General features: G+C 28.1%; 2 protein-coding genes across 5 annotated transcripts in view; one reads left to right on the top strand and one right to left on the bottom strand.

The window, feature by feature from the left end:
* Positions 1 to 1,016: 1,016 nt before the first annotated feature.
* On the bottom strand, positions 1,017 to 11,613 carry LOC107999762 (transcription elongation factor B polypeptide 3). 4 transcript variants are annotated; one of them, XM_062086730.1, is made up of 10 exons: positions 10,932 to 11,613; positions 7,206 to 7,299; positions 6,349 to 6,626; positions 5,190 to 6,163; positions 4,586 to 4,758; positions 4,310 to 4,479; positions 4,124 to 4,215; positions 3,821 to 4,020; positions 3,451 to 3,733; positions 1,017 to 3,332 (listed from the first exon to the last, which is right to left on the bottom strand). In XM_062086730.1, the coding sequence occupies exons 2-10, from the start codon at positions 7,272 to 7,274 to the stop codon at positions 3,265 to 3,267; spliced, it is 2,307 nt and encodes a 768-aa protein (XP_061942714.1). In that variant the 5' UTR covers positions 7,275 to 7,299; positions 10,932 to 11,613; the 3' UTR covers positions 1,017 to 3,264. The 4 variants fall into 4 exon arrangements, with proteins under 4 accessions (XP_061942714.1, XP_016915266.1, XP_061942715.1 ...); XM_017059777.3 differs by lacking the exon at positions 10,932 to 11,613 and having other exon boundaries at positions 1,017 to 3,106; positions 3,231 to 3,332; positions 7,206 to 7,556; XM_062086731.1 differs by lacking the exon at positions 7,206 to 7,299.
* A 1,073-nt stretch (positions 11,614 to 12,686) lies between these two features.
* LOC107999764 (scavenger receptor class B member 1) overlaps positions 12,687 to 27,767 on the top strand; it is a 25,845-nt gene continuing 10,764 nt past the window's right edge. Inside the window, exons 1-2 of the mRNA XM_017059779.3 lie at positions 12,687 to 13,626; positions 23,199 to 24,129. Of these exons, the coding sequence (XP_016915268.2) occupies positions 23,949 to 24,129 (181 nt within the window). The 5' untranslated portion in view covers positions 12,687 to 13,626; positions 23,199 to 23,948. The remainder of the gene's footprint in view (positions 13,627 to 23,198; positions 24,130 to 27,767) is intronic.

Genomic DNA, 27,767 nt, shown 5'->3' with positions numbered 1-27,767 from the left:
AATTGAAATCATCTTAATTGCATAAATCAAATTAAATAAATATTCTACATTATTGTATGATTTAATAATTAATCGTATTATTGAATAAAATATTTTAAAACTTTTATGAGAAAATGTTTATTGATATTAATTCGTTACACTAAATTGAAAAATAAATTATGTAATATTTATGAATACAGTATTTCATATTTATTCATTTAACCATAATCTACTTATTTTTATTGACTTTTAATCGATAATTTCAAGCGATAACATCAATTTTTTCGTAATTTTTCCTATATGAAAATATCATATCTTTGATCTTATAATTTCCTTTAATTCAATCAATTTATAAAAGGGAAAGTGTTCACAACCTCGCTATATAAATTAATCAGACTAATTAATACATTAATCAATACAAATGTATACATATATTATCCATCATCCATGTATGATTTATGATTTTCATTTTGACTATTTATTTTATTCTTCTTTTATGTATATATAGAAATTTAAATTCTTCGATTTGAACGATGAAAATCTAATAAATTACAAAAATTACATAATGATTGATTTTCTATAAAATTAAAAATTAATTCTAAATAAACATAATTAAGTAGATTATATATAATAAACTATGTTCTCATTATTCTTCAATTTTCGTTCTTATATAAATATAAGTAAGAAATTCATAAAAGAAGTATCGTACTTTGACGCAAATAATTTAACTATATCTTGTAAATACCAAAACGATTGATTAACATTATCGAATTGCTAATCTTTTTCGTAAGGTACTATTTTTATTTTTTGATATATTGCTCAAGCGAGGTAAAAATATATATATATAAAAAAAAAAAAGGAAAAAAATTACAAATAATAAAGAATTTATATACAAAAATTTTGAGTTTTAGAATGTAATCTGTTGAATGTAAGCGTAGAACGTAAAATACTTCATTTATGAATATCGTTCTACATCATACAGGAAAATAAAGTGATTATAAAAATGGGATGCATGTATAAAAATTAATGCATAGATATAAATACTTAATTAATTTAAATTTTACTCAAATAATATGGAATCTTTAGGTTTTTCAAGTTTTCAAGTTCCGCAAATTCATCTATTGATTCTTAAAATTATGTTTACTATCAAAATTAAAATATTTTACATAAACGCTAATATGTTATAAATAAAACATAAATACATTATCTTAAATATAACTATATACGCGAAATGAATTACATACATGATTATTATTTATCCTTACATAATATACTTACAATATTCTTACACTAATTATGATATTTCTTACTCACTAACTTAAATTTAAAAGATCAAATAGATTTAATTTATAATAATTATATATATTGATAATGTTAAGTTGTTTTTTTTTTTCAAATATTTTTCTTTTCAAATACAATGGACGTATAACATTTTTTGTAATATATTCCTTTTTCGTTTTTTATTTACTTATAATATATATAAAACTGTTTGCAGCATTCTTTCAATGCTATTTCAATTATTTTACATGTGAAAATTTCATTTTTATATGAATATTACTTTAAATTTAAAAAAATCATTAATTTGTTCAGGGAATATAATCTTAAAACCTAAAATATATTATGTATATGTATATATGTATACATGTGTATATATTTCTATAATATTATAGAATAAAATATCGATTAATTAAATATGTATAAAAATGGTGTTTTTGGAATAATTTTGAAATTAATTTTAAACTTATTATAATTTACTTATAAATTAACTTATTCTATTATTTATAATTTTAATCGGTAAATAAAATACATATGTAAAATACAAATATTTCAAAAACACCATTTCAATAGAATAAGTATAATATAATTTAATATTATATTATAATATAATTTAACTTTAAAGAAATTTAAAATTTGTTCAAAAATATTACGATTTGTTCAGGTAATTACATTCTTAAAAAAATTTAAATTGATATAAATCTATCATCTAATATTAATATAAGAATCATAAAAAAAATTATATTATACTTAATATATATTTATGATGAATTACATCTTTTAAACGCACACATACATATTAAGTAAAATAATTATTCGTACATTTAATTATTTGTTGCTCAAAAAAGATTTACAAAAATAATAATGTGCAACATTTACTGTTTATAGAATTAACTATACTATACTATACTATATATAATTATACTATAGTTATTACTTTGTAATTTCAAAATTTTTAGCATTTAATATGCATTAAAGATTTTTTAAATATAAATTAATTATTTCTGATTATTAAAATAATTCAATGTCATAATACATCAAACGTATATGTATAATTAATTCTATTCATCTTTTGTTACAATAATGAAATTAGTTTATAATGCATTAACTATTTTATACATATATTTCAATATTATATAAATCTACGACGGCCACAAATATTTCAAATCCATTATGACATATAGAAGAATGCTGTACTCTTCACATTCTTAGTACTAGTGATCATTTTAATTTTTCATTTAATATTTTTTTTTTTTTTTTATTTTTTTATTTTTATTTTTTTATTTTTTTTTATTTTTTTTTTTTTTTTTAGATATTTATCTAATCTGATATATATCATTCTAAATCACAAAAAATATTTACATGTGTAATTTAAAAAAATTAATAAATCACAGCAACAAATGGGACATATTTATTATGTATATAGTTTTGCATTTCTGTATGGATAAGTATTTTTTATATGGACAGATATTATTAAATAACACGATGTCATTTTAAAGTAAAATATACTGAACGAAATTAAATTTATTTGTAAGATTTTTAAATTCATTATTGCATCAAATAATTAAAATATCAAAGTAAATAAATATCATGATATTCAAAAAATATCAATTTATATTTTTTAAATTTGTATGAAGGCATTATAATTTTTATATAATGAAATATTTTGAATTTTTCATTTAATATTTTTATCGAGAAATCCAAATACTTGTGCCCTTCTACTGTATAATTCATGAAATTAATTATAATTTTTACAGTAGATATAAAAGCACTGAGCGATTATTTTGGTATGATCGATTTGGTAAATCTCGGAATGCCTGAAGCAGCATGTAAACTTCACATGAATATATTTCTGTTTAACATACATTACTTCGTCAATATGTAACGCAATCGAAAGTATGTATAAATTCTTATATATATATAAAATATTTATATATATATTATGCTTAATATTTGTAACAAAATATATGGCTTACCTAAATTATTGAATATTAATAAATTTTGTATAAACTACCGCTTATAACGTCCTTTTATTAATTGTAATGCTTTTGCCATGAGCGGTGCTTTTGTTTTCTTCACTATATCAGCCAGCAATGAAAACAAATAATTTATATTAATTTATTAAAATATTCAAAATTATATTATATATATTATATTATATTATATATAATTTATATTGTATATAAAAATACATACATGTTTTTGTGTTACGAGATATAGGTGGTGCCGGAACAGATATATTTGTAGCAGCTGTAGGTCCTCCGCCGCTGATTAATTTCTTCTTTAAGTTAGATGCAGTGGTAGGTGTAGAATTAGCAGTACCATATTTAGCTTGTTTTTTAAGAATATTTCTCGGAGGTTTAACAACGTTGTCCACATATGCAAGTTTAGTAGATCTTACAGGAACCGATTTATCTATCGATTGTTTTATATTAGCCGTAAGTGTTTTCAATTTTGCTTCTCTTTCATCTAAACATCGCTGTTGATGAATAGAAAGTATAAAATAATCAATACGAAATATAATAAATAAAAAAATAATTTAAATAATGCAAATCTATTTACTCACCATATATGTCTCACGCCATGTCTCCATTTCTTCTCTTTGTTTATTTCTAAATTCACGATTACAGTGATATTGCCATAATTCATCTGTATCTTCAACTAAATAGGGATTATAATGTTCTAACATAAAAAGTTGATCTGCTGTTGCGCGTTCCAGAACAGGTTTTATTATATCAAAAGGCACGCCACCCGTAAATTCAAGTGCTATTTACAAAAAATAAAAAATATATATATATAACATTTTAAAAGTATGATTATATAATTTATAGATAATAGATTTATAACAGATAATTTATAGATAACTTACCATCAATATTTTCTATCAATACTCTTGTACATAATTCAAATAAAGTTGGAACACTTGTATAGCCAGATTTATTTCCTGAATATACTTTTGTTCTATAAAATTAAAATTCCAATTATAATTATCATCAACACACATTGTTATCATATCATATCATAAAATATATATATATATTTTTACAATATATACCTTTGATTTTTAACATAGATTACATCGGTAAGAAGTTTATCTTCTTCTTTACGCTGAACTGGATTAATATACGGCAGTGGTTTATAATTTGGACTAATTTCAGGTAATGTAGATGCTAAATCTACATTTAATGGCTCCAATTTTACATTTGATGTTAAAAGAGATGGAGTCTACAATAAAAAAAAAAATGAAAATTTCTTTATTAATAATTGTTTTTTTAATTTATTTTAGTTAAAAAGTTTTTTAAGTAATGTAAAATAATAAAATATAAATTACTTGTAAATTGTTACTTGTTGGTTCAGTTTTCGGTGTGATTTTTTTATTACTTATAGTAGTTGATTGTTCTGTTTTCATCACTTTAGATGTACTTGTATTTGGAGAATTATTATTACGTTTTTTTGATAATTGTGTTATTGTACACATACCTAGTGCTTCTGCAAAGCTAGCACCTAGACAAATAAACAATATTCATAATTTTTTAAATTTAGAAAAATAACAATATAAAATATTATACTAATTACAATATATTATCTTATAAAAATAAAAATAATAAAATTCATTGAAATTTAATTACTGAATATAAAAATTTTAAAAGTTAATAAAAAATAATTTAAAAATATAAAATATTAAAATATAATAAAATACTTTGTATTTTAGTTTACATTTTCATTTTTATAAAAAATAAATTAAATAAAATACAAAATCAAATATTATATATTCATACATAGAATATATTAAATAATTTGATAGAAGCACATAATGTTATAAAAAATATAATTTATTCAGTATTTTTAATGAAGAAAAGAAAACAAATATTGCATATCTACTTTGATCATATATAAAATAACAAACACAATTATATTTATAAATATTAACTAACCAGAGTGGCAATCAATGCCTCCATCACCATTAAGTTCTTGTTTTATTTTTGTTAAATCCTTGGATTCTTTTGATCCATGTTTCATATATTTTGAATCTTTATTGTTTTTATTTTCATGTCTATTTTTTTCTCCTTTATGATCCTTTTTTTTAGTCCTGTCTTTACTTTTATCATGATGCTTATCACTAGAGGAACTATTGTGATGTTTTAATTCTGAAGATTCCTTAGAATGATCACTTCGTCTAGTTTCATCTTTATTATGATTTGTATGTATCTCAATCTTATGTTTATGTTTCTCACTATTATCTTTTAATTTGCTATTAGATGAATCAGTTCGAGATTTGCTAGAACTGCTTTTTGATTTTTCATGAGAATCTTTCTTTTCATATTTAATTTCATTTTTAGTTAATACATCTTTATCCTTGGGCTCTTCTTTTATTTTAATTGTATTTAATGTGATACAATTATTATGCTTTTCAAAACTAGAAGATACTTGAAATTTAACTTCATCATTTTCACTATCTGAATATTTCCTTCGTTTATTTTCTTTTTTAAGTATATTTGAATCATAATTTTTTCGTTTTTTATGATTTTCTTCATTAACTCTAGATAAGCTATTGTTATCTATAGATTTATTAGAGTGTTTTTCTGTATTATCATATTTATTATGACTATGATGTTTAGTACTTTGAATTTCATCTTTTTTATAGGCACTTTTATCTTTTGAAGATTTCTTGTCACTTCTTGATTCATGTTTATGACTATTATGTTTAGTTTTATCATATTTCTTTTGTTTTTCTAAATCATTATTTGAATTTTTAGCAACATCATTATTTATTTTTGGTTGAGATTCGTTAATTTTCAATTTGGATTCATATTTTGAAGTATATTTATTATTATGTGATGTATGCGACATTTCAGATTTTTCTGACTTATGTTTATACATATCTTTTTGATTTTCTTCACTTTTATGTCTAAAAAATCAATTATATTTATTTATTTATTATATCTATTACAATATATATATATATATATATATATATATATATATACATATATGTATATTTATTAAAGAGAAAAAATATGATATTAAATATAATAATTCTGCATTTAATAAATACAATATAAAATAATAATTATATACAAAATGTTATTATACCCTATAGAATTCTCTTCAGATTTTGGAGATTCACGATTATTTATATTATAACTGTCAGGTGTGTCAGGAACACAAGTTTCATCATCATATTCAACTTCACCTTCGCTAGTTTCTTCACTAGCAACCATTGCTTTCCATTTTGCTACAAGTGCTTTTGCAGCATTTCCTACACCACCATCATATTTTCTTAAACCATTTACAGTACGTCCTACACCAGTATCTTGAAGATGCTGTACTGTTACTGGCAAATTAGATAGTTTTGAAATACAATAAATAACCTGTAATATTTAATATATATTACTTAATATAATTAATTATATAAATGTAATGTATCAAAAAATTAAAAAAAATATATCAAAATGAAAAAACAATAAGATTATAATACAAAAGATATAATTTTTATTTTAAGAATGAATAATATAAAACTAAATATAAAACTAATATATGTGTTAAAATTTATAGAAGTAAAAATAATATGCAAAAATTATATATTTTTTAAAAGGATTGATTTTATATGAGGAAAAAAGCAAAATAAAAATACAATAGAATAGATGTTACAAAAATTTATTTTCACTTAAGAATGAATATATGTATGTGTATATATATATATATATATATTCATATATATATATGTGTGTATATATAAATATATATATATATATTTATTTATTTATTTATTTTTATAATATACACGTTATATTTATATCGGGTTTATAAATATTCATAGAATTTAAATATTGTCATAATTGTATTTAAATTTCATTATAAGGTTATATCCAACTATATCAATAAAACTGCATCATTGTATACGTTGCTAAAATTTTGTAGAATACTAAAATTAGTGCAACAATACATACTCTATCTTCATTGTCATCACATTTTTCAATATTTCGCTGATAATGCTTAATTTTATCCACTACAGACATTATTGTAGCTGCCAGCTGCTAACTGCTGTTTGTCCCGAATTTATGAACAGATGGACACAAATGAAAAAGAAAAAGTTACTTTCAATAGAATATTAGTTTTATTAGCCACGCAATAAATTCCATTAACTAAATTGCATTTATAGATTCACATTTATTTAGAAAATGCTATTGCATATAATGTAAATTAAAGAGGATATATATGTGAAGTTCATTTTTATATAATTGAATAGGATACATAAAAGTAAATAAAAATTATAGCCCGAAAATGAAATCGTATTTTACAAATAAAAAAAGCTCGATAATAATAATAGAAAATATTAAAAAATATATATAATATAAAATTAGATTGCAAAAATTTTAATTACTTCATATGTAATACATGACAATTCGCAATGCTTTAAACTTAATGAAAATATATGTATAGAATGTGCTAAGATTTGCAATATGATGTGACGTCATTTACTATGGATTTTATAAATTTTTATGGATATTATAGAGAAAGAAATAAATAGAATAGTTTAGAATAAAAATTATTAAATCACTTATAATAAAAAACTATTTAATTTAAAAGATATTTAATTATTATTTTTTAAGATAAAATTTTTTTTTATATTTTCATATAGCTCAATATTCTTTTTTATGAGAATATCGAGCTATATCTATAAATACTTCATAAATGATACAATATGAAAGAATAAATTTATAAAAATTATTTTTATTCTAACAGAAAATCTAAATATGCAAATAAAGTATATAAGTATCCATATAAATATATAAAACCTGTTTTTAAATTATATTTTCTTAACAAAATCCAAAATTTAGATAGAATATTTCTAAAGTTATGAAAAAATTTCTCATGTCACTTCCTGTCCATATGTAAAAAATAAGTTTAAATATAAGATATATATATATATATATATATATATATGACATATAGAAATAAAAAAAATTGTCAAGTATATATCTATGAGATATCAAAATTCCATGGAATAATCAGTAAATTTGAGAAAAATAGATAATAAAGCTAATCAAAAATTGGCGCCGTATCACGAACACATGGATATGGATAATATAAAACAAATATAGACAAAGAAAAAAAATAGTGGAATAAAGACAGAGATAGAATAAAAATATTGAAATCAGCGCCACCTTCAGAGTGCCGTAAATGAAACTCATAAAGAAAGGATAAAAAATAGTAGAAGAAAAATAAAGATAGGATAAAAATTAACAATCAACGCCATCTCTCGAGTATCTTTCGAAACGTGTATCTAAATTTATCACGAGATGTCATTGGATTTCAATTCTTATTCTACTTTATCCTATTTTAAGAAAATATTGTCTAAATTCAAAAGATAACGTCAATGATCAATTCTCGCCTTATCTCTATTCTTCTCTTATTATTTTCTATCCTTCCTCTACGAGTTTCATTTGCGGCACTCTAGAGATGGCGCTGATTTCAATATTTTTCCTGTATCTTTATCCTTTTCTCGCTATTTTCTTTCTTTATTTATATTTTTTTGACATGTAACTATACGAAATATAAAATGTATTTAAATTGAACAAACGTCGTTTCATTTTTCTATCAAAATTATAATCTAAGTATTAAATTTTTGATTTTATAATATAATATAAAAACTATGAAATGCGGAACTATCATTTCACTTAAATGTTTCACGATAATTATATTTTTATTTTTTAAATATATTTTATATACAAATATAATCTTGTATAAATTCATTTACGTTTATAAGAATTCTATTATTTATTTATCATTTAGCAATATTATTATACAAGCATTAATGCTATCTTATTTTAAAATCGAATTAATTTAAAATTATAAGAATGTTCTAATTTCTCTAAGAGATAAAAAATAAATTGACCAATGAGATTCTGTATCTGCGATATATAGCAAGCATTTTTCTATTGAATTTAAATCAAAATATTGTTTTGAAAATATATCAGTTCAAGGATTTACGATAAGTTTATTAATAATATCAAAGATCATTTAAAATACGAAGATCTAGTACAAGTCATTATTCATTCATATGTTTAATCTTATCGTATCGTTTGTTAATTATAATAATTATAATATAATATCATAAAAATATAAACAAACTTTTTTTTATTTATTATCGTAATAATTAATTTTTGATGCAATATTTTTTTAACATATCAATGAGTATTATAAATCATGAAATTATTACCTAAATTATTATTTTGAACATAAATCCTCACGCATATTATGATAATTTTAATAAAAAAAAAAACTTTATATATATATATATATATTTTATTATTCATTCTTCGAATATTTGTGATTTTAATTATGTTGCAATTTTGCGAATTTTTATATTCAATCTATGGAAATATCAAGAATTTAGAGAGATTTTTCTTTTATATTATTTATCTAAAAATCTACGAACAGACTTAATTATAGAATATACGACAACGTACATCTCTGATCACATCTTTCTAATTATAACGACATAGATTTAAATATCGAGAACACGAAACAAGATTCATGAATTAATACTTTATCAGATAGATTGAATATTAATAATTTTCAGCAAAATAGTAAGATATGAAATAAATTTTGAATAAGAACGATCGATATCTCTTTTGAGTATATATATATATATATATTTTTTTTTTTTTTTACAAAAAGAAATCGCGATGCACAAGTAAATTTAAGTAATTCTGTTTAATTGGTTACTTAATGTGAAGCGTGCGAAACGAGAAAGTCATAGGGTTAACCAATTTGTTGTTTCTGTTGCTTGAAATATATCGTCCGTTTCACAATTTTGCATTGTTTCACATTTATTTGCAATATTTCTCATTTCTCATTCCTGAATAATTTTATTATAGAAAATTGACTATAGTGTAAAAAAAAAAAAAAAAAAAGAACTTGAAAAAAATATCAAATTGCATTTTCATACGCGCAAAAAAATACATGTAATTCCGTCAGAATTTATTATTCTCGACTAATAATTATTATTGAGATATATATGTCATTTAATCTAATAAGTTCGAGTTTATTTCCTACATTATTCTAATGATCTCAATTCTAATTCGTTTAATTTCCTGTTGACGTTATCGGTATCGCGAAAAAGTATCACATCGACGACATCGATTTTTAGGTTCTCTTTTTTTTTAACGAAAGAGTTGATGATCTTTCCTTAATCGGGCACCTTTGACATATAACATTATTATTGACCAGATAATATATATATATATATATATTTTTTAGAATTCTGAAGAATATAACGAAATAATTACAAATATTCGATACTATTCCAATTTTGCGAATAATTAATCGAAAAATGGAGAGAAGAAAAATTTTGTAAAACAGGTTCAACAAAGTTAATAAGAAAGATACGATTCAAGAAAGTTAATAAGAAAAATTTTGATTCAATGATACTCGAATAAGAAAGAAATAAAAATAATACATCGTTAATTTTCAATTTTAAAATAAACAAATATTTTACATCTTAACTCTTTTCCCCATATTTCATCAATCAAATCGCGATACCGATTGGAACACAGAATTCGAATCACTCGATATCCTTCCCTTATTCGTATCGAAAACATTTTCAAATTGCTTGTTTTAATCTGACAAATATATAAATATAAATATATAAATATATAATTATCACTTACTCAATACTGAAGGAATTCTTTGATTGATCAGTCGTTATGAACAGTCGTAGAATCCTGTCCGATAACTTGAAGCTGATCTTGAGCGAAATTCCTTCTCTCACTTCGAAATTTTTTCGACACTTTTCACTGAGAAATTCACTCAGAAATTCACTGAGAAATTCACGAGAGAATTCTGCGTGAGTTCGACACTCGTCAAGAGTTCACGTAGGACTGACTTTGGAGAACGATTTCTGCCTGTGCATGCAAAATTCGAAGGAAAGAATAGGGGATGGGCCTGGCCAGTTAAGGGTATGAATCGAAATTTCGGATTGGACAGCTAATGGAAGAGAGTAGACGATTGGTGGATAGGCAATTAAGGGAAACCTGACCGTCCAGATGGTATCCTCATCGCTACCCCTATTCACCTGTTCTTTATCCTCAGGTAACCAGAAGCAGCAATAAAGTAATAAAATAAATCCTTAAAGTCGATCATAAAAACATGTCAATCTTCCATTGTTATAAATTATAATAATACCGAAAATATTGGATCTTTTCCTACTTTTAAATCTGGATTATTACTATTGTGATTGGAAACAGTTAGAATCTTTGACAAATGGAGCTATGCGGGAAGGAAGAAGAAACAATTTATTTTTCTTGGGAATTGTAATTATATTTGAGGCGTATTTCAATAAACGATTTGACAAATGATTTGTCGTACGTTATAATTATTTCCCGACTCATTTTTTCCACTTCGTCTCTCGTTGTAAACATAATTAAAAATTGTTGCACACGTTGCGCAATCTTTTCTTTTCTTTTCTTTTCTTTTTTTTTTCTTTTTTTTTGCGTATTTTACAACAATAAACGATAAAACTTTCCGCTCTCCGTTATTATATCCCTCTCGTTCGATCCCATTACTCGTTACTTGCAGCTCTAATTTCACGAGACGTGGAAACAAATCTCGTATCTCGTAACTACGTGCACGGACGAGACATTGGTAAGTGAAATAAAAAAATTTCACCGGCAGTTAGATACACTGTTCTTTATATACGTATACCTTTCATAACCTTGTCTCGCAACTTTCTAAGGTTCTAATCTAAAAAAATGCACGGATGAAGCTTTACAGTTATTCAAACCTTAAAACATTCAGTTCCGTGTGATGCGAATAACTTTCCATAATTCTAAATAAGCAATAAAGAAGAATATCGAGAAGACTGTGAATATGACTATGAAAGAAATTCTAGCAATTCGAAACGTGTCTCGCGCGAATAATTATTCTCGCAAAATAATAAATATCTCTCCTCCGAGCGTGGAAAAAAACGGAACGAACAGGAGGCATTTCAAAGAAAGATTCCTCCGCTCGTTTACGCCTACACGTGTACACGAAACAACGTAGATAAGTAAAACTCGATCGGAATTAGGGAGAAAAAAATCGACGAAGAGAAAAAAACCACCCGTCCATCCATTTGATTATATTTAATTCTTCCACCACCTCGTCTCGCCCCCCCAAAAAAATTTCACCACGCGTGTCCCGTTTCACGACACGTTCATCGGTCGTTGTTCGAGAGAAACACGGGGAAGGTTGGCTCCTCGACCTTCGAAGGGAGGAGGATGGAAACGGAGGCGATGAAAGTAAAGCGATCGGATGGAAGGAGGTGAGGATGAACTAAAACAGGGGAGGGGGGGAGGGATTTTCACTGGACGTTGGTCGAAGTACACTTAGCCACCAGAGTCGAACGAAAGAGCCGGATCATTCAATTGGCGACAGAGGGGGCGAGAGAGGAGCGTGGTGCTCGTTTCCACGTACACTCCGGTGTCCCTACCACTTTCTTTGCCCACCAAGTGGGCATCGCGTTCTCGTTACCGTGGTCCACGCTGCACTACTGTTCCACTATCTCCTCATTCACTTCGCGATTCGACGGAGGGAACGCGCGCTTACCTGGCCGACACACGCTCATCCTTCTTCACGAATCGGTCACGAATCGACTCCTATTTCTTCCCATTTTTCATCTTTTCGTCCCTTCGTCGCGGTTCCACCAACAAAAACAAGAAGAACAAGTCTTGGAACGATCTCCCCTTTCTTTTCCCCCCTTAATTTCGCGAAAGTGATGGAATCGGGCCGAGAGTTTGACCGTCTCCTCCTCTTCGATCTCTAAATATTCTCGAGAAAGTGCGAGAGGAAAAGAAAGAGAGAAAGATATAAAGAGTATAACAAATTCTCTCTCCCTATATACATATCTTCCTTAAATTTTCTGTCTCATCGTTCGATCGATCTTTCCCTAACTCGTCTTTTCAATCGTAATTCTCTCTCTCTCTCTCCCTGCGAAGAAAAAAGAAAAAGAAAATCGTCGCCGACAGAAGAAGAAAGACACGAGGATCGAGGGATCGATGACGGGGGTGGAGAGTTGGTGCGCGATCGTGGACCAGTGGACGAAGAAGCGGAACGGTGAGATGATAAGGCCGCTCGCAGCTTGCTCTGTTGGCGAAAAGTAGGCGAAGAGGAGATCTCTGCGGATATATCGAACGAGGGCGAACGAGATCCAGGATAGAGCGGCGGATAGAGCGCGTCTAGAGAAAACCCGTCTCCAATGGTTTTTCTTCCTTCCATCCGCTCACTTCCACTGTTCCACGTTCTTACATAAAGGGGAATTTTACCGACCGCCAGTTAATGAACCCGGCTGTGCGCGCGTATATAGGGAACATCCGTCGCCGAGTTTACGTAAGTAGTAAATACGAATAAATTTTTATCTTATCTTGTGTGTGAGAGAGAGAGAAAGAGAGAGCGTGGAGTAGAAGAGTTAGACAAGAGTTTTGATCCTCCTTGGTCCTTTTGCCGCGACGAAAAACGATCCGTTTCTTGTTCGCCTTTCCTTCGTTCGTGCAATTGAATTCCGTTTACTTGATGCCGATTCTCGCGGCTTTTGGAGGAATGGAGGTTCTGTTTCTAACTTTTAGACAATCTTTTGGAACGGGTTGGAATTCTTTTCTTGAAAATTGATTATTTCCAATCATTGGAATTGGAAATAAATATAATCGTATACGAATAGAGTAGGAGGGTAACTTGTTTCCAATTTTTAAAATAAATTGATGTAATTGCAGTGACGATTGTTACGTAGCTGTGCAATAATAGGAAAGGGAACACCGTAGAGACAAAATTTTTTTCTCAAGAAACGTTTCGTTTAATTTTTGGAATGGCGATAAATAGGATTGGAGTAAGTTATTCCCAATTTTTAAAATAAATTGATGTAATTGCAGTGACGATTGTTACGTAGCTGTGCAATAATAGGAAAGGGAACACCGTAGAGACAAAATTTTTTTCTCGGGTTCAAGAAGCGTTTCGTTTAATTTTTAGAATGGCGATAAATAGGTTAGAGTAAGTTATTTCTAATTTTTAAAATAAATTGATATAATTGATTGCAGTGACGATTGTTGGTTTAAATTATTCTCGTAAATTCGTACGTATGAGATACGTAGTTGTAAAGTAGGAATACAAGGAATACAAAATTTTTTCTTCGACAAATTCGGTTTCGTTTAATTTTTGGAATGGCGATAAAGCGTTATCCGACTTCTAAGCTGATTTCTAAGCTTCGAAAATTTCCTGGATCAGCTTATTTCGTTTATCGGTGCAGAGAACAATTAGACCGATTTTATTCGAATCGTTATTCAATGATTAATTCAAGATTATAGACTGGACTTTCTTTTATGCCAATTTTTAGTTGGAAGATATTAGTTGGTTGGAGAATATAAATTAAAAATTTATATCATATTTGTAAAATTTTGTTTCTTTTCTTCTAAAATCTACATTTCGAATCGTTTCTCCGCGACGATAATCGATCAACTTTACGTAAATCCATCAATGTGGAACTTTTCTTGCCATTGTTTCACTCAGTCGAGTTTCGCCCCATTATTACACGGTACGTTGACTTGAACTACTGGAAACTTATTATTTAATATTTAGGACAAGTTCACTTGCCTCGCAACGTTGATCAGTCACTGTCAAAACGTTTAAATTTCATTATAAACATACAGTCATTGACATTAAGACATTAGCCTTGACTTCCCTTCTCAAATGCCTTACGTACGTAAAATATATAAGATACGTTATATAATTTTTTTTTAAACTCATATTTTTTTCCCCCCCTATATTTTAAATACCGCCTTATCGAATGTACGTATATGGTGAAAGTATCGAGAAACTTTTGTAAAGACATAGGATTTGAAAAGAATTGTTTCATATTTGAATTATTTCTGTTATAAATTTCTATTATAAATACAAAAGTGCAAATTTGAACGCAATAAATATAATTACGTGGTTCCCTCTGAACAGCGTTTCGCAAAAATATTCGCTTTCTCTTTGTGAACCCAAACTTTTTTCACTACGAATATTTCCTATAATTCGCTATCGGAATATACTCGGAATCTCAGAATTCTTCTAATTTGCTTATCTTTTTTTTTAACAGCGCGTTACAAGAATTTCGGCTTTGCCAAGAAGACAGGCAAACTTGAGAGGCGAATCTTTGATCACTTATTCAAATAATAGTTAATAATATTGTGTGATAATATTAACACAAGAGATTTCTAAATGTTTAATGTCCAAGCGATACTTTAACTTCAATAAATCAAAAATCTTTCCCCTGTTGATTTAACATTATAACAAAGTAAATTCGATTTTCTCTTTATTTTCTCGATCATATGGAGAAAATCATTTTTCTTTTTTTTTTTTTAGCAAAACACGTGTCGAGCGATTTTTTTATATATATATAAAATAAAATAGCGTCGTTAATTAATGAAAATTGGATAATTAGAATTTAATTTAGAACAAGTTTATTTATTTAATTCTACTTAATCAACCGATTATTATTATTAATTATAAAAAAAAAAGGAACTAATGATAATTAATATTCAAAATATTAATAATTTGATAATGTCCATTGAGAGAGATGAAATTCAAATTGGATTAAAAAAAAAATTATTTATCATTCACACGTTGTGATACGATGAATATTAAGTCAATATTAAATGTGAAGATTTTTCACGAGGATAATTTATAAACCAGACGATGAATCTTCTGAATATGAATCTATCGTGTCTCTCCTCCCCCCTCCCCCATATATTATACAGTTTTTGTTCAAATCTTACAAGTCATAGTTATGATATAATGAAGATCGTTTAAATAAAATTGTTTGCAATATTTTTGTTTCTTAAATAAAAATAGAATTTAAGTAGAATTATGATAAGTAATTATTATTTAAATAATAATTCAATGATTTGATTGATAATTAAAATTCGAAGAGAGAATGTTTTTCAACGATCGTATAACGGATCGGGATTTAGATAAATTTCGAATAAATTATTAGCAAAATTTCTTATCAAAAAAAAAAGGAATAACAAATGCGATGATTTTGCAGATTTTGAAACGAGAGATTAGTGAACTTGAATATTTCGAATATTGCTAAATAACGGCATGTCGACGATTCCAATATAGTCAATTTCGATTTTTTTCTTTTTCGCGATTGTGTAACGATTCTTTGCATAATATATATATAAAAAAAAAATGGTTAGTCTTGTTTACGATAATAATATCTGTCTAATCATTCGATAAAACCACATTTTTTCTCTTTTTTTTTTTTTTTTTCTTAATTGTCTAATAAGTTACAGGTGTGCAATTTGAGTATAATAACGTTTTCTTATCTTTTTTCTCTTTTAAATAAAGACTTGTTGCAAGCAGATTGCAAGATAATCGAGTTATCCGTATAATCTCGGATAAAAATGGTGATAAAGTTCTAGTATCTTTTGAACGGATCTAAGGATTAAATCCGTTAATCTAAGGATTAAAGGATTAAAAAGATAAAAGCTTAAATATAAAGCATGAAAAAAGGGGAGGGGAAGAAAATTCGTCTCGTTTGTAAGATTAAAAACAATATTGTGAAAATATAAAAGAAAGATATACGTGCTAAAATTCCATGAAAGACGTGGACGAAACGTACAATGTTAGTGTGGCATGGATTATAGTATTTTGTTTATGCATAATAATATAAAATTATTGTGAATGCGGTTTTGTATTAAAACCACAAGTCCAGGATAAATACTTCCTGTATTCATCCTTATTCACTGCTGGCATTGTCTGGAATGTTTACCTCAAAATTTTTATCTCCTTACTTCCTGAGATCGCTGTTCAACAGAGACATCATTTTCTATATATAAAAAAAAAAAGAAAGAAAAAGAAGAAAAAATTGTCTTTATCTCTTGTTGGAAATTTCTCGAATTCATCACGCTTCGATTCGATCAAAAAAAAAGAAGAAAAAAAAAAAAAAGAAAAAAAAAAAGAAAAAAAACTCTCAAAAATTTTCAATAAATTTTGAAATTTCTTCATCCGATCATATTCCTCCTCAATTTAATTCCAACCAAATCCATTTTGCAACTTGTTCGTGATAATATTAAAATTGATTTCACAATATTGAATTTGTAATAAAAAGAACAGTGTTGTTAAACTTTCATTTTTGAAACTAGCGGCATGAACACGTACGCAGATCTTTCCATAATTGAGTAAAGAATTTACTCCCGCGAAAAGAATATCCGATTAATCACAATCTCTTAAGTACAGCAAATAAAATAATTGCCAACGTGTTAAATCAATTCGATTAATCATTTCAAGGTTCGGTAACTGTTAGAAATAATGAATATATATTGCAAATGAATATTTATCGCGTTTCTGAAATATTCTCTCGAAACGCCTTGTTTAATACCAATTAATACCAATTTACAATCGTTCTCCTCTCTTCTCTTTCTATTTTAACTTAATACGAGCCGTATTCGAGATATTTTTCTTTTTCTTTATTTGCATCAAATTAATTGCAATATAATTTACGATTCAATCGGTAGATAATAATCGATGTACGATACGAATGAAATGGACGATCCCTGCCCTGAGAGACTTTTTCTATTTTAGATATTCGAAAAACTGTAATCTTGAACAGGAATTGTTGGAAAGAAATCAAGAAATACACGACGACTTGAAATTTTTCAAATATAATTGGTAATTGTGATTCTTTCGGAAATTTCCTTTCAAAAATATTTGTAAAATTAATCAAAATAAAAAAATGCGTGGAAAAAGAGATAAAAAGGGAGATGAAATACTTCACGATTTTTCTCGTTTTGAAAATGTCGAAAGGTTGTGAAATCTGTTTTAAGTTCTCGGCTCGATCTGTTTTAAGTTTTAAGGTGCAATAGAACCGTAGAAAATATGCGTCATGCTTGTTTCTATCCCTCCCTGTCGACGCAAATTGGAAAGTCTGGAATCACGGTTCTCTCCTCGTGAATAGACGGCATATGAACTTTGTTTTGAGCGGCACCTCGTTCGTCCTTGCACACATTATACAGACTTCCGCATAATTGAACGTGTACAAAATAAGATTGAGCCGTCGATATCGATTCGTTTATGATTTATTTTTTCCCTCTATGATTTCTCTTACGAATTCTTTCGAAATTTTATTTTACATTTTGAGAAGAGAGAAATTGAATTTTTTAATAACGTTTTCCATAAATATTTCAGAGAAAATATCTCATATTTTCAACATATTATTGACGTATAAAAGGAAATATATATATTTATATGTTACAAGAAATATAAATGTTGTTAGGGAAAAAAATAATTGATTAATTATACAAGCTTGAAATTCTCTTGATAGATTAAATAGAAGAAATTTACTGAATGTTAATGTATTTACGAGTAATATATTAACACTTAATCTATCAAATTAATCATTTTTTATTATTTTCCTGTATTTAAACAGAGAAATGTACATATATATATATTATTAAAAATATATCTATTAATATATATAAATATCTTTCATATTACGACGATATATCACGATGATATAATAAAATGAGTTAATTTCTTAATAACTTTTACTTTTATTTACTCGTATTATCGCTATTATAATAAATCTAAACAGATAATTTGAAATAGATATCTTTGAAAAAGTTATTGTCCTGTCATAGGATAAAACTTGTTTTGCCATAAACTTTATTATTATCTTTTATTATAATCATTTTATCTAACATGGGATGATAATTCAAGACCAACTACGTAGATTAAATCTTTCTACACAATCCTATTTTCCTTTTTTTTTTTTTTATCAATTGAAAATAAATCTCTCGCGTAATAAATGTGACTTAAAATCGCATCTATCTACATCGATACCGTATCTACGAAATCATATATTACCAAATTTCAGATACGCTCTAGATACGTGGAAAGAAAAAAAAAAATATCAGAAATCAAACGCGACCATGCATTAACCGCTTTCTCTAAACTGTCGAGCTGCTATCAATTGCACTTGTGATACCTGACCCTCGAATACATTCTATTCTGACATGAAAAAATTTAAACGTATCGATTAAAAAAAAGTGGCCAGCCTTAAAATATTAATTTTCACCGTGGAAAAATTAAATTTCGAAAAAATTCCCTCTACAATGTTTTTTTCTAAAGAAGGAAAGAAAGAGGGAACGATGCTTAAGTAACAAGAATGAAGAAAGAAAAAGAAAAAAGGAAAGGAAAGGTTTTTCATCATCGATCGATCAAAGTATCAGAAAAGAGAATGAGAATGATAGTAAAAGGCGATACAGCTTGATTGCGATACCAGGATTGAAAATTTCGAATGCGTGTATAACATATGTATATACACGCATACATATGTACGCAAGTGCATACAGATGTGCGTATTTGAAACGGACATATGCACGTGTGCGTACAGATTCGTGGCCATTAAACATTTCTAAAGGCCTTGTAGCAATCTAACGTAACTCTCCCTTAATTTATCGAGTTTTGCAAACTTCGCCGCAATAACATTTGCAGTGTAACGTTTGTGTTTACTAACTTCGGTTAGAATTGTGTTGCGGGATATATTCTTGCCATCTTTTTCCTTTCTTCGTCTTACGAAGATACGAAACCATTGATTTTTGATTCACGTGTAATATGGAGGATAGAAACGATAAGAAATAAAAATAAGTTTTTTTTCCTTTTCTCTGCGATTTAATTCTTGAATCTTTGACCTACATTCACATATTGTATTTTAAATATATATCAATTATAAAAAAAACGCTTAATTGGCATTTCTCGGTTTATCTTCTATTATTCCAGTTGATTATTTATCTTCTTGTTAGAGGCAATTTATAAACACCTTGTCTTAATCCGCATATTACGTGTTAGATGTAAATTAAAGGCTTGACAATTTCAAGACACTCCAGATGTATCAAAGTAAATCAATAAGTGATAATTATATTTTCCAAGTATCTATTTGAGCTTAATTCTTTTTTCTCTCTCTTTCTCCCTCCCTCTCTCTCTCTCTCTCTTTAAATTGTATCCTTCCAAGATACAATCCGATCGTAAATATGTAATTGTATGCGGCCACGTGTGTTGCATAAATTTATCTGGATAATTAGAATCATAACATACGAAAAGGAGAAAAGAAATATTATGCTAAACGGGGAAACTATTCGAAAAAAATGTTATCAAGAATGTTCTTGACAGATTTTGCTGTACCATTAAATCATAATATCCTTGATATAAATGAAATCACGACCGCTTGTTAATTATATTTCTATTTATTCATTATTAAATATAAATTGTTCGTATAATTAATATACATAAAGGTTATTTCTTTTATTCCGTGGAAATTTACGGAAAATTGCGGAAATGTTATAATTCGCTTTATAAATAATTAAGTAGTAATAATTAAGTATTTTTCTTTAGATATTTGCATATCCTATTTTTTTAATATGATATAAATTTTTTGTAATCAAAATATATTTATCCATTAAATTTTTATTATTTATCAAGATAATTCAAAAATTTAAATATTTATGATTATATGTGTAATATTAATTTTATTATCCATTTGAATTTTTTCTCAATTTTACGCAACGATCGATCAGATTGCGTTTAACAATTAACATTTCGATACTTTGTTCGCACTTACACTTCTATAATCTCGAATTGTATAGGGAACAAGTTTTCCAACGAGTTTTACAACTTTTATTTCTCCTTCTTATTTTTTTAAAATTAATTAATCAAATTGAAAGTTTGAAATAGTTTTCACTGATGAAATTGTCCCATCATCGAATCACGAACGCGAAATATGACTCTTTTCAAAACGTTCAGTGTACAGTTTTCATGCTCTAGATCGATCAGAATGATCTAAATAATCGAAATATCCTACGATATAATCATTCGTATGTAAAAATATCTCGAAATTATTTATATTTCATTTAAATATGAATGAACAAGAATACGATTTAAATCTGATTGAAATATGATTCAAATCTGAAAAAAAAAGAAACTAATTCGCTGCAATTAATCTATTTTTAAATCAAACGTTGAAAAAAATAAATATCGATTGTAAGATGATTTTATTTTTATTGTAAGAATATGATAAAGGAAAATATAAGAAAATATTTAGAATTTAAGAAGATGTACAAGATAAAAATTTTGCTATTCAAGAATTAATTAAGTTTAACGATCGATTCGAATGATTTGTTAAGTGTCACGTAGTCAAGAAAATTCACATTTCTCAGGGCTATGGAATTATCTTGTCTCTTCGGGGATGTAACGGTACCATTGCATGTCTGTACAATGGAATAGTTCCTCTTTTCGTCATGCATAATGATTCTAGTTATTTGACATTCTTCCATTCCGGACAATTCCTTCTTTTCTTTTCCAACATATTTTATAGTACGTAAAATAGAATAAGAATTGTCGTTGACCCGAATAAGTTATCCAATCAAATTGAATATCTTCTTAACGATCTGTTCGTAAATTTTAATTTCAATTTAGAGAAATTTTTATCCAATTGGAAGATGTATTAGTGAATCATAGCGAACGTGGCAATTTTTTAATTTTAATTGATATTCAACGTCATGATATTTATTTTTATTTTGTATAATTATTCGTTGCATTAAATTGCATAATATTACGATAAATTCATATTACGAATGTAAATGAAATTGAATAAAACTGGATAAATTAAACATGATATGCAGATGAAAAGAAAATATATATATATATATATATAAAATACAGCGAATTTGGATATCGTTTATAAATAACAACTCGATGCAATGCAAATTATTAAACAGGTATAATGCAAAATTACAATAAAAATAATAAATAGCACAGAATTCTTTAAAACTATGTTGATTAACAGATCATTTTTTTGCAACTTATATACTTTCTTATTTTTCGCACGTACGCATTAATAAAAATAAAAAAAAGAAAGAAATAATAATCATATTCTTTAACGATACGCATATTGCGACAAAGTACATAACTTTTCCTTTCTTCTTCTCTTTTCTTTCTTCGATCAATTTTACGCTATTTTCCCCAAAACGTAATTTAATTTACGTAACATAATTGGACGTTATATTATAATGAGTGAAATATCCATTACTATTTACTTTCTCAACTATATATATAACCATTGTATATAACACGTGAGCAAATACTAAGTATTTGCGCTAATGACCGGTGAAAGTGTAAGTGCTACCAGAGAGATTTCGTCGCGTGCTTTTTTTTTTTTTTTTAAATCCCCGTTTTAGATTTCCCGCGTTATTTGAAATTTCGTTTCTCTCAACGTTTCTTTCGTTTCGATCCTGTTATTATATAAGTAAATAAGCTAATTTTCACGTTTCGTTAAATAATCTTCTACCTTGTTTAACATTTAATCTCTAAATTATAACTCAAATATAACGACCGTTCATTCAATCAAAATTCATCTCATAAAATATTTATGCAAAAGAGATTGGATTATATTTCACACGTGGACAATTTTCTTTTCTTTTTTTTTTTTTTTTTCTTTACCTGATTCTTATTTGAGGTTATATCGCAAGAATTGCTCGTTCAGGATGATGATGAAGACGTATAACGGATAGGGAATCGATGAATCGCAAAGATAATTACGCAAAATAAAGGATAGACTTTTTCACAATGAAAATTGCGTGGACGTAAGTTAACGGTCATAAATAATTGCGGTTGTTGTGGTTAACACTTTTAACCATCAATTACCAGTTTTTTTGTAACAACTCAATGGCGGACGGAAAATTGTTAAACGAAATAGCGTTGCTAATCTATAAGGATTTCATCTTTCGAATAAAATCGTATACATACGTACGTTAAAATAAAAATCTTTTTTCAATAAAAATAAACGTTCCACAATTTCACAATTTTGTCTCTTAAATCCAAATAACACTTTGGAGAGATCGGCTAATATCGTTTTTTTTTTCTATTTCCAGGAGACGATTATCCATCGAATAAAAATCACGCGACGTAAATGAGCGAAACTCATCGGAGTGGAAGATCATCGAGAACGAAATCCTGATAATCGGCCTTAACCGATCGAGAAAGTTAATAATTTCCATCCCGTGGAAAATAAGAGGAAACGATTGATGAAAAAAGAAAATAGATCGAGAAAGGAGGAATCGGTTTCAACTGCAAGAGGAGAGAAGGGGGGGGGGGAAGAAGAAAGGAAGGAAGAAAGAAAGAAAGAAAAGAAAACGATGCCAGTTCTAATCGTGTTCTAAGAACGAATCGTGTGCATCCTCGGGAACAATGTTCGGCCAAGTGACGTGAAACAAATACTTTCAAGACACATCGTAGCACACATCGTAGATTAACTGTAACAAAGATTTCTAAACGGCGATAAACAGAGCACGAATTATCCAATTATCCTTAATTGACGTGAATTTTAACAGTGAAACACAGGAGAACCGATTTCAGCAACATGCGTTATCTCTTTTGTGATCTCCAACGTGATATTCATAACATACCTGTATCTCTCTGATTAAATATACATGCGTGTTGAGAAATCTTGAGGAGAGGAGAGAAAAAAAAAGGAGAAAGAAGAAGAAATAAGGAAAGAAAGAAAGAAAGAAAAAAAGAAGTCACGTTTACAACAAGTTGATCATAGTTGTTACGAAATTAAAAGTGGACGGACCGAGGCAAAGTTTGAAAGATCGTTGTTGATTCGCGCAAATTGTGACACGATGAAATTCATAGGATCGTTGTTGGGGATCAGCTCGCCCAAGAAGATGGGCAAGGAGTACATGAAGGTGGGGAGGAACGCCCTGTTCGGTGTAAGGACCAGTCAACACGACGGCCTCTACACGGACAAGGTTCCAAGACCTTTGTCCTTCCTCGTTTCTAAGAATGGGAAACTGAAACACGGTAAGCAGGTATTATTTCGTTTTGATTTATGTTAAGTTACATCGCACGTGCCCGTTACATTGTGACGAAATAACCAGATTAACGCGTGTGTGCTCTACCGCGAAAGTAAATTAATTAGAATTTCAATTCCGCGAGATAAGGGGAAAAAAAAAAAGAACGCTCAGGTAGTTTTTGTTGAAATTAATTATAGGAGATTGGAAATTCCCGATTAATAACAAGAGGAATAAATTTAATTAATAACGATTTAAACGATACAGAGTTGAAGTTTTTCGCGTTTCTTTCTCCTTATTTACGAACTAATAAAAATGATATACAATGTAATTGCAAGATTTTAAAATAGTGGAACGAATATCAAAGATTGCTGCACACGATTCCATAATCGTGAATTATCGTTTAAATCTTTGAAATCTACTTGAAATATTCTCTTGATTATTAATCTTAATTAATTTCTTATTCTCCCTTAATATATTTAATCTCGACTAGAGATTTCTTTTCTTTTCCACGTTTCCAAAATCTACGCGAGAATCGAAAATTTTCTGTGAAGTGAACTGTGAAAAATTGCATTCTACTGAAAGATGCGTAAGAAAAATAGAGAGTTTCCGCCTGTTTCCACCTTGAATCAGGAAGAAATTCTTCACTTCAGAGAAACTTGAATTATCATAAGAGGTTTTCGTTTTCTCCATTCGCCAGGAATGCGTTCACTACCTGATTTCAATTCAATTTCGATCCGGCCAACGATTCGGCTGCATAACGACTGTTTCAATGAACTTGAAAAAAAAAAAGAGAGAAAAAGAAAAAAAACAGTAGCATTTCACTCTATATAATAAAAAACAATTTCTAATCCTCACACCGGATTTCACGTATCACGAACTTGAAAATTAACATTTTATATAATTTAATCTAAAAAAAGAATTCCTGCGCATTAAAAAATCGAGTCACGATTATTGAACGTTAATTTCTAAACTCCTTCGCGTTGGTGGAAACATTAGATAAGGAAACGTCGATGCGTGCTCGCAAAAAAAAAAAAAAAAGATCGATGATAAAAAGCAATCTCTTCAAGTTCACTCGAATTTTTTTAATTTTTCATACATTCCATACGATCGGTCACGGCTATTGCGGCGAGTTTCTCCCGTTTCGATTGAAAAGTTCGAGGTGAGCGGCACCGGCCGAATAGTACGAGTTGCAACCAACGCTTATAAACCTGTTACCTACCTGCAAAGTGTGTTGACGATGATCAAACATAATCAGAATGATAGTGGGGCAGGCAACCAATTCCTTTCGTTGCTATCTCTGCGCTATTTGGCCTACTTGCACCCGTTATTCGATATCATTTCTCTCTCTTTCTCCCTCTCGAAATATTTTCAACCTTTTCTTCTTTCTCTCGAGAAACGGAAGAATAAGGAATGCCGCCCCTTCCTTCCTTCCTGAAAATTATCCGGAATGCGAATCTTGATCTCTTACGAGACTCGAATCCCGTTCTCAAACTGGTGTAACGTTTCCTAGAAGATGCGGATCTTTCATCGGGATCGTGTTTCCTGTTTTACCACTCAGCCAACGTGAAAGGAGTCCTCTTCTTATAAGTTGTTTCTCGGCTCATTCTGATTTGAAGTTAAATATAAGATCTTGATCTTGATGGGTCCTTGATTTCAAGGATACGTTTGAAAAGATGATCAAGTATCGATACAAGTTTTTTTCTTTGGAAATATTTGGATATTTTATTTTATTTTTTTATTTTTTTTTTTTTTTGAAGAACGAAATCGATTTGAATAACGAATTGGGCAATTTTCGTAATAAATCGGGATGGATTTTTAAAGTGTGTGTATATCGAATATACATGTTCCTCTTTTACTTTTTTATTTTTATTTTATTAAAAAAATATACTTTTTAATCTCATTAAGTTCTTATTATTAGATCATTTCCAATTTAGATTCGAATCGAATCGAGTGAATAAATATCCGTAGTAAAACTTGTACTTCCTTCAATGATCTTGACTTACTGGTCAAGCGAAGTTTATTCGAAAGTTTATTCAAGGTAATTTCATTTGAGGAGAAACGATTCCGTGTTCCTTTAAGAAAGTAGTCTAGCTATCTAACGTTAAATTCTCGCTTAATTTAGATCAATCGTTCCTTAATGTTTTCTTTTTCTTCTTCTTCTTTTTTAATACTTTAATCTTAAAAGGAAACGTTCACACTCCTTTCCGTTCGAATTGTGAAACTAAAAATTGAACACGCTTGTAAAGTCAGAAACCAGCCAATATGCACACAATTAATTATATATTATTATTTGCAAAATATTTTATACAAGATTTTATTCATATATCTTTTATAAATTTATCTACTTCTCATTCAATCTCTTACCTGTTGTACATATAATTATTATATTTTTAATTAACAATTTTGCAACGTTTTCTAATGTTGCTTAAAAATGTTGCTTCAACAATTAAATTCTCTCAAAGCTGGATGTATTCGAATAACTCGGCCATCGATACGGTCTATATCTTTCCCGATTTATAAAAAATAGAATTAATTAAAATTAATATACAAGCATAAGCTTCTCTTTATTAACGTTAGTTACAAAATTACAAATTTTAAGAATCGCTTCCTTTCCTATTCAAATTACCTCGCTCCAAACATTTATAACTTGCCGTTGCCAATTAAAAATGACTACTATCAAGTAATAATAAAAGTATATCGAGTGAGAAATCAATTTATAACATAATTTTTTGAATCACAAATTACGTCTCGGCTAAAAAAACATTCGTGTTTCGCACAAACGTATGCAAATCTCGTGACCGATCACGCGAAGAATATTTCTCCAACACCGTAAGATCGCTATATCGTGAAACGTATCCACTGTTAAAATCATTCTTTCTTTTTTCCCCACTGGAAAAACGCATTGGATAAGCGACGAACGCCTTGTTAAAATTAAGATCCTTGGAATGCAGTTAGGATTACGATCAGCCGTCCGAATATTTTCACATTCGAGCGGATAGGAAAATGGTGGACAAGAGCGCGGTCCACGGTGCGTTCGCAAAGGCACGAGTCGGGGCAGGAGAGATGTAAAGCGAGAGAAGTGCTCGTACGCTCGCCGATTTTGAGATCACTTTCACTCTCGGTTGTTCGGAGAAACTTTGGCAGAGGAAGGGGTCCAGTGTAACGGACGAATATATTTTTAGTCCCGTAGAGATCTCTGTCTCGTCTTCGATATTACGTGTTTCAATGGCCATTAAGTAACTCGTGTAACCTGATGAGATAACACCACAAGTAGCGTGCAATCGTCGATGGCCATTTGCGCAGCAATGGCCTGTTAAAAAATGTAGCTGTAACTGTGCACAGGATTAATTAAACTGGTCGAACGTTACTGAAGTAAAATTAGAAAATTTAATTTCTAATTTCATCATTAATTATATATATGTACACGATGGCCAAATCGATGAATTTATTAATGAGATAAAAGTAGTTGATTATAACTCCATGTTATTTTTTTTTCATTTCAAGTTTGATCCCACTTTCCCAATTCAGTCGATTCGAAGCAAAACTTTTTATTTTCGATTCGATAAGAACGTTAACGTTTCCTTTTCCTGCGAGATCGTTAACATTTTCACTTCCTTCCACGGATGTGAAAATAACTTTTCACTT

Source organism: Apis cerana, linkage group LG16 (assembly GCF_029169275.1).
Source record: "Apis cerana isolate GH-2021 linkage group LG16, AcerK_1.0, whole genome shotgun sequence".
Taxonomy (NCBI): domain Eukaryota; kingdom Metazoa; phylum Arthropoda; class Insecta; order Hymenoptera; family Apidae; genus Apis; species Apis cerana.
Note: the sequence above shows the minus strand (reverse complement) of the source record. Positions and strands in the feature narration are given on the sequence as shown.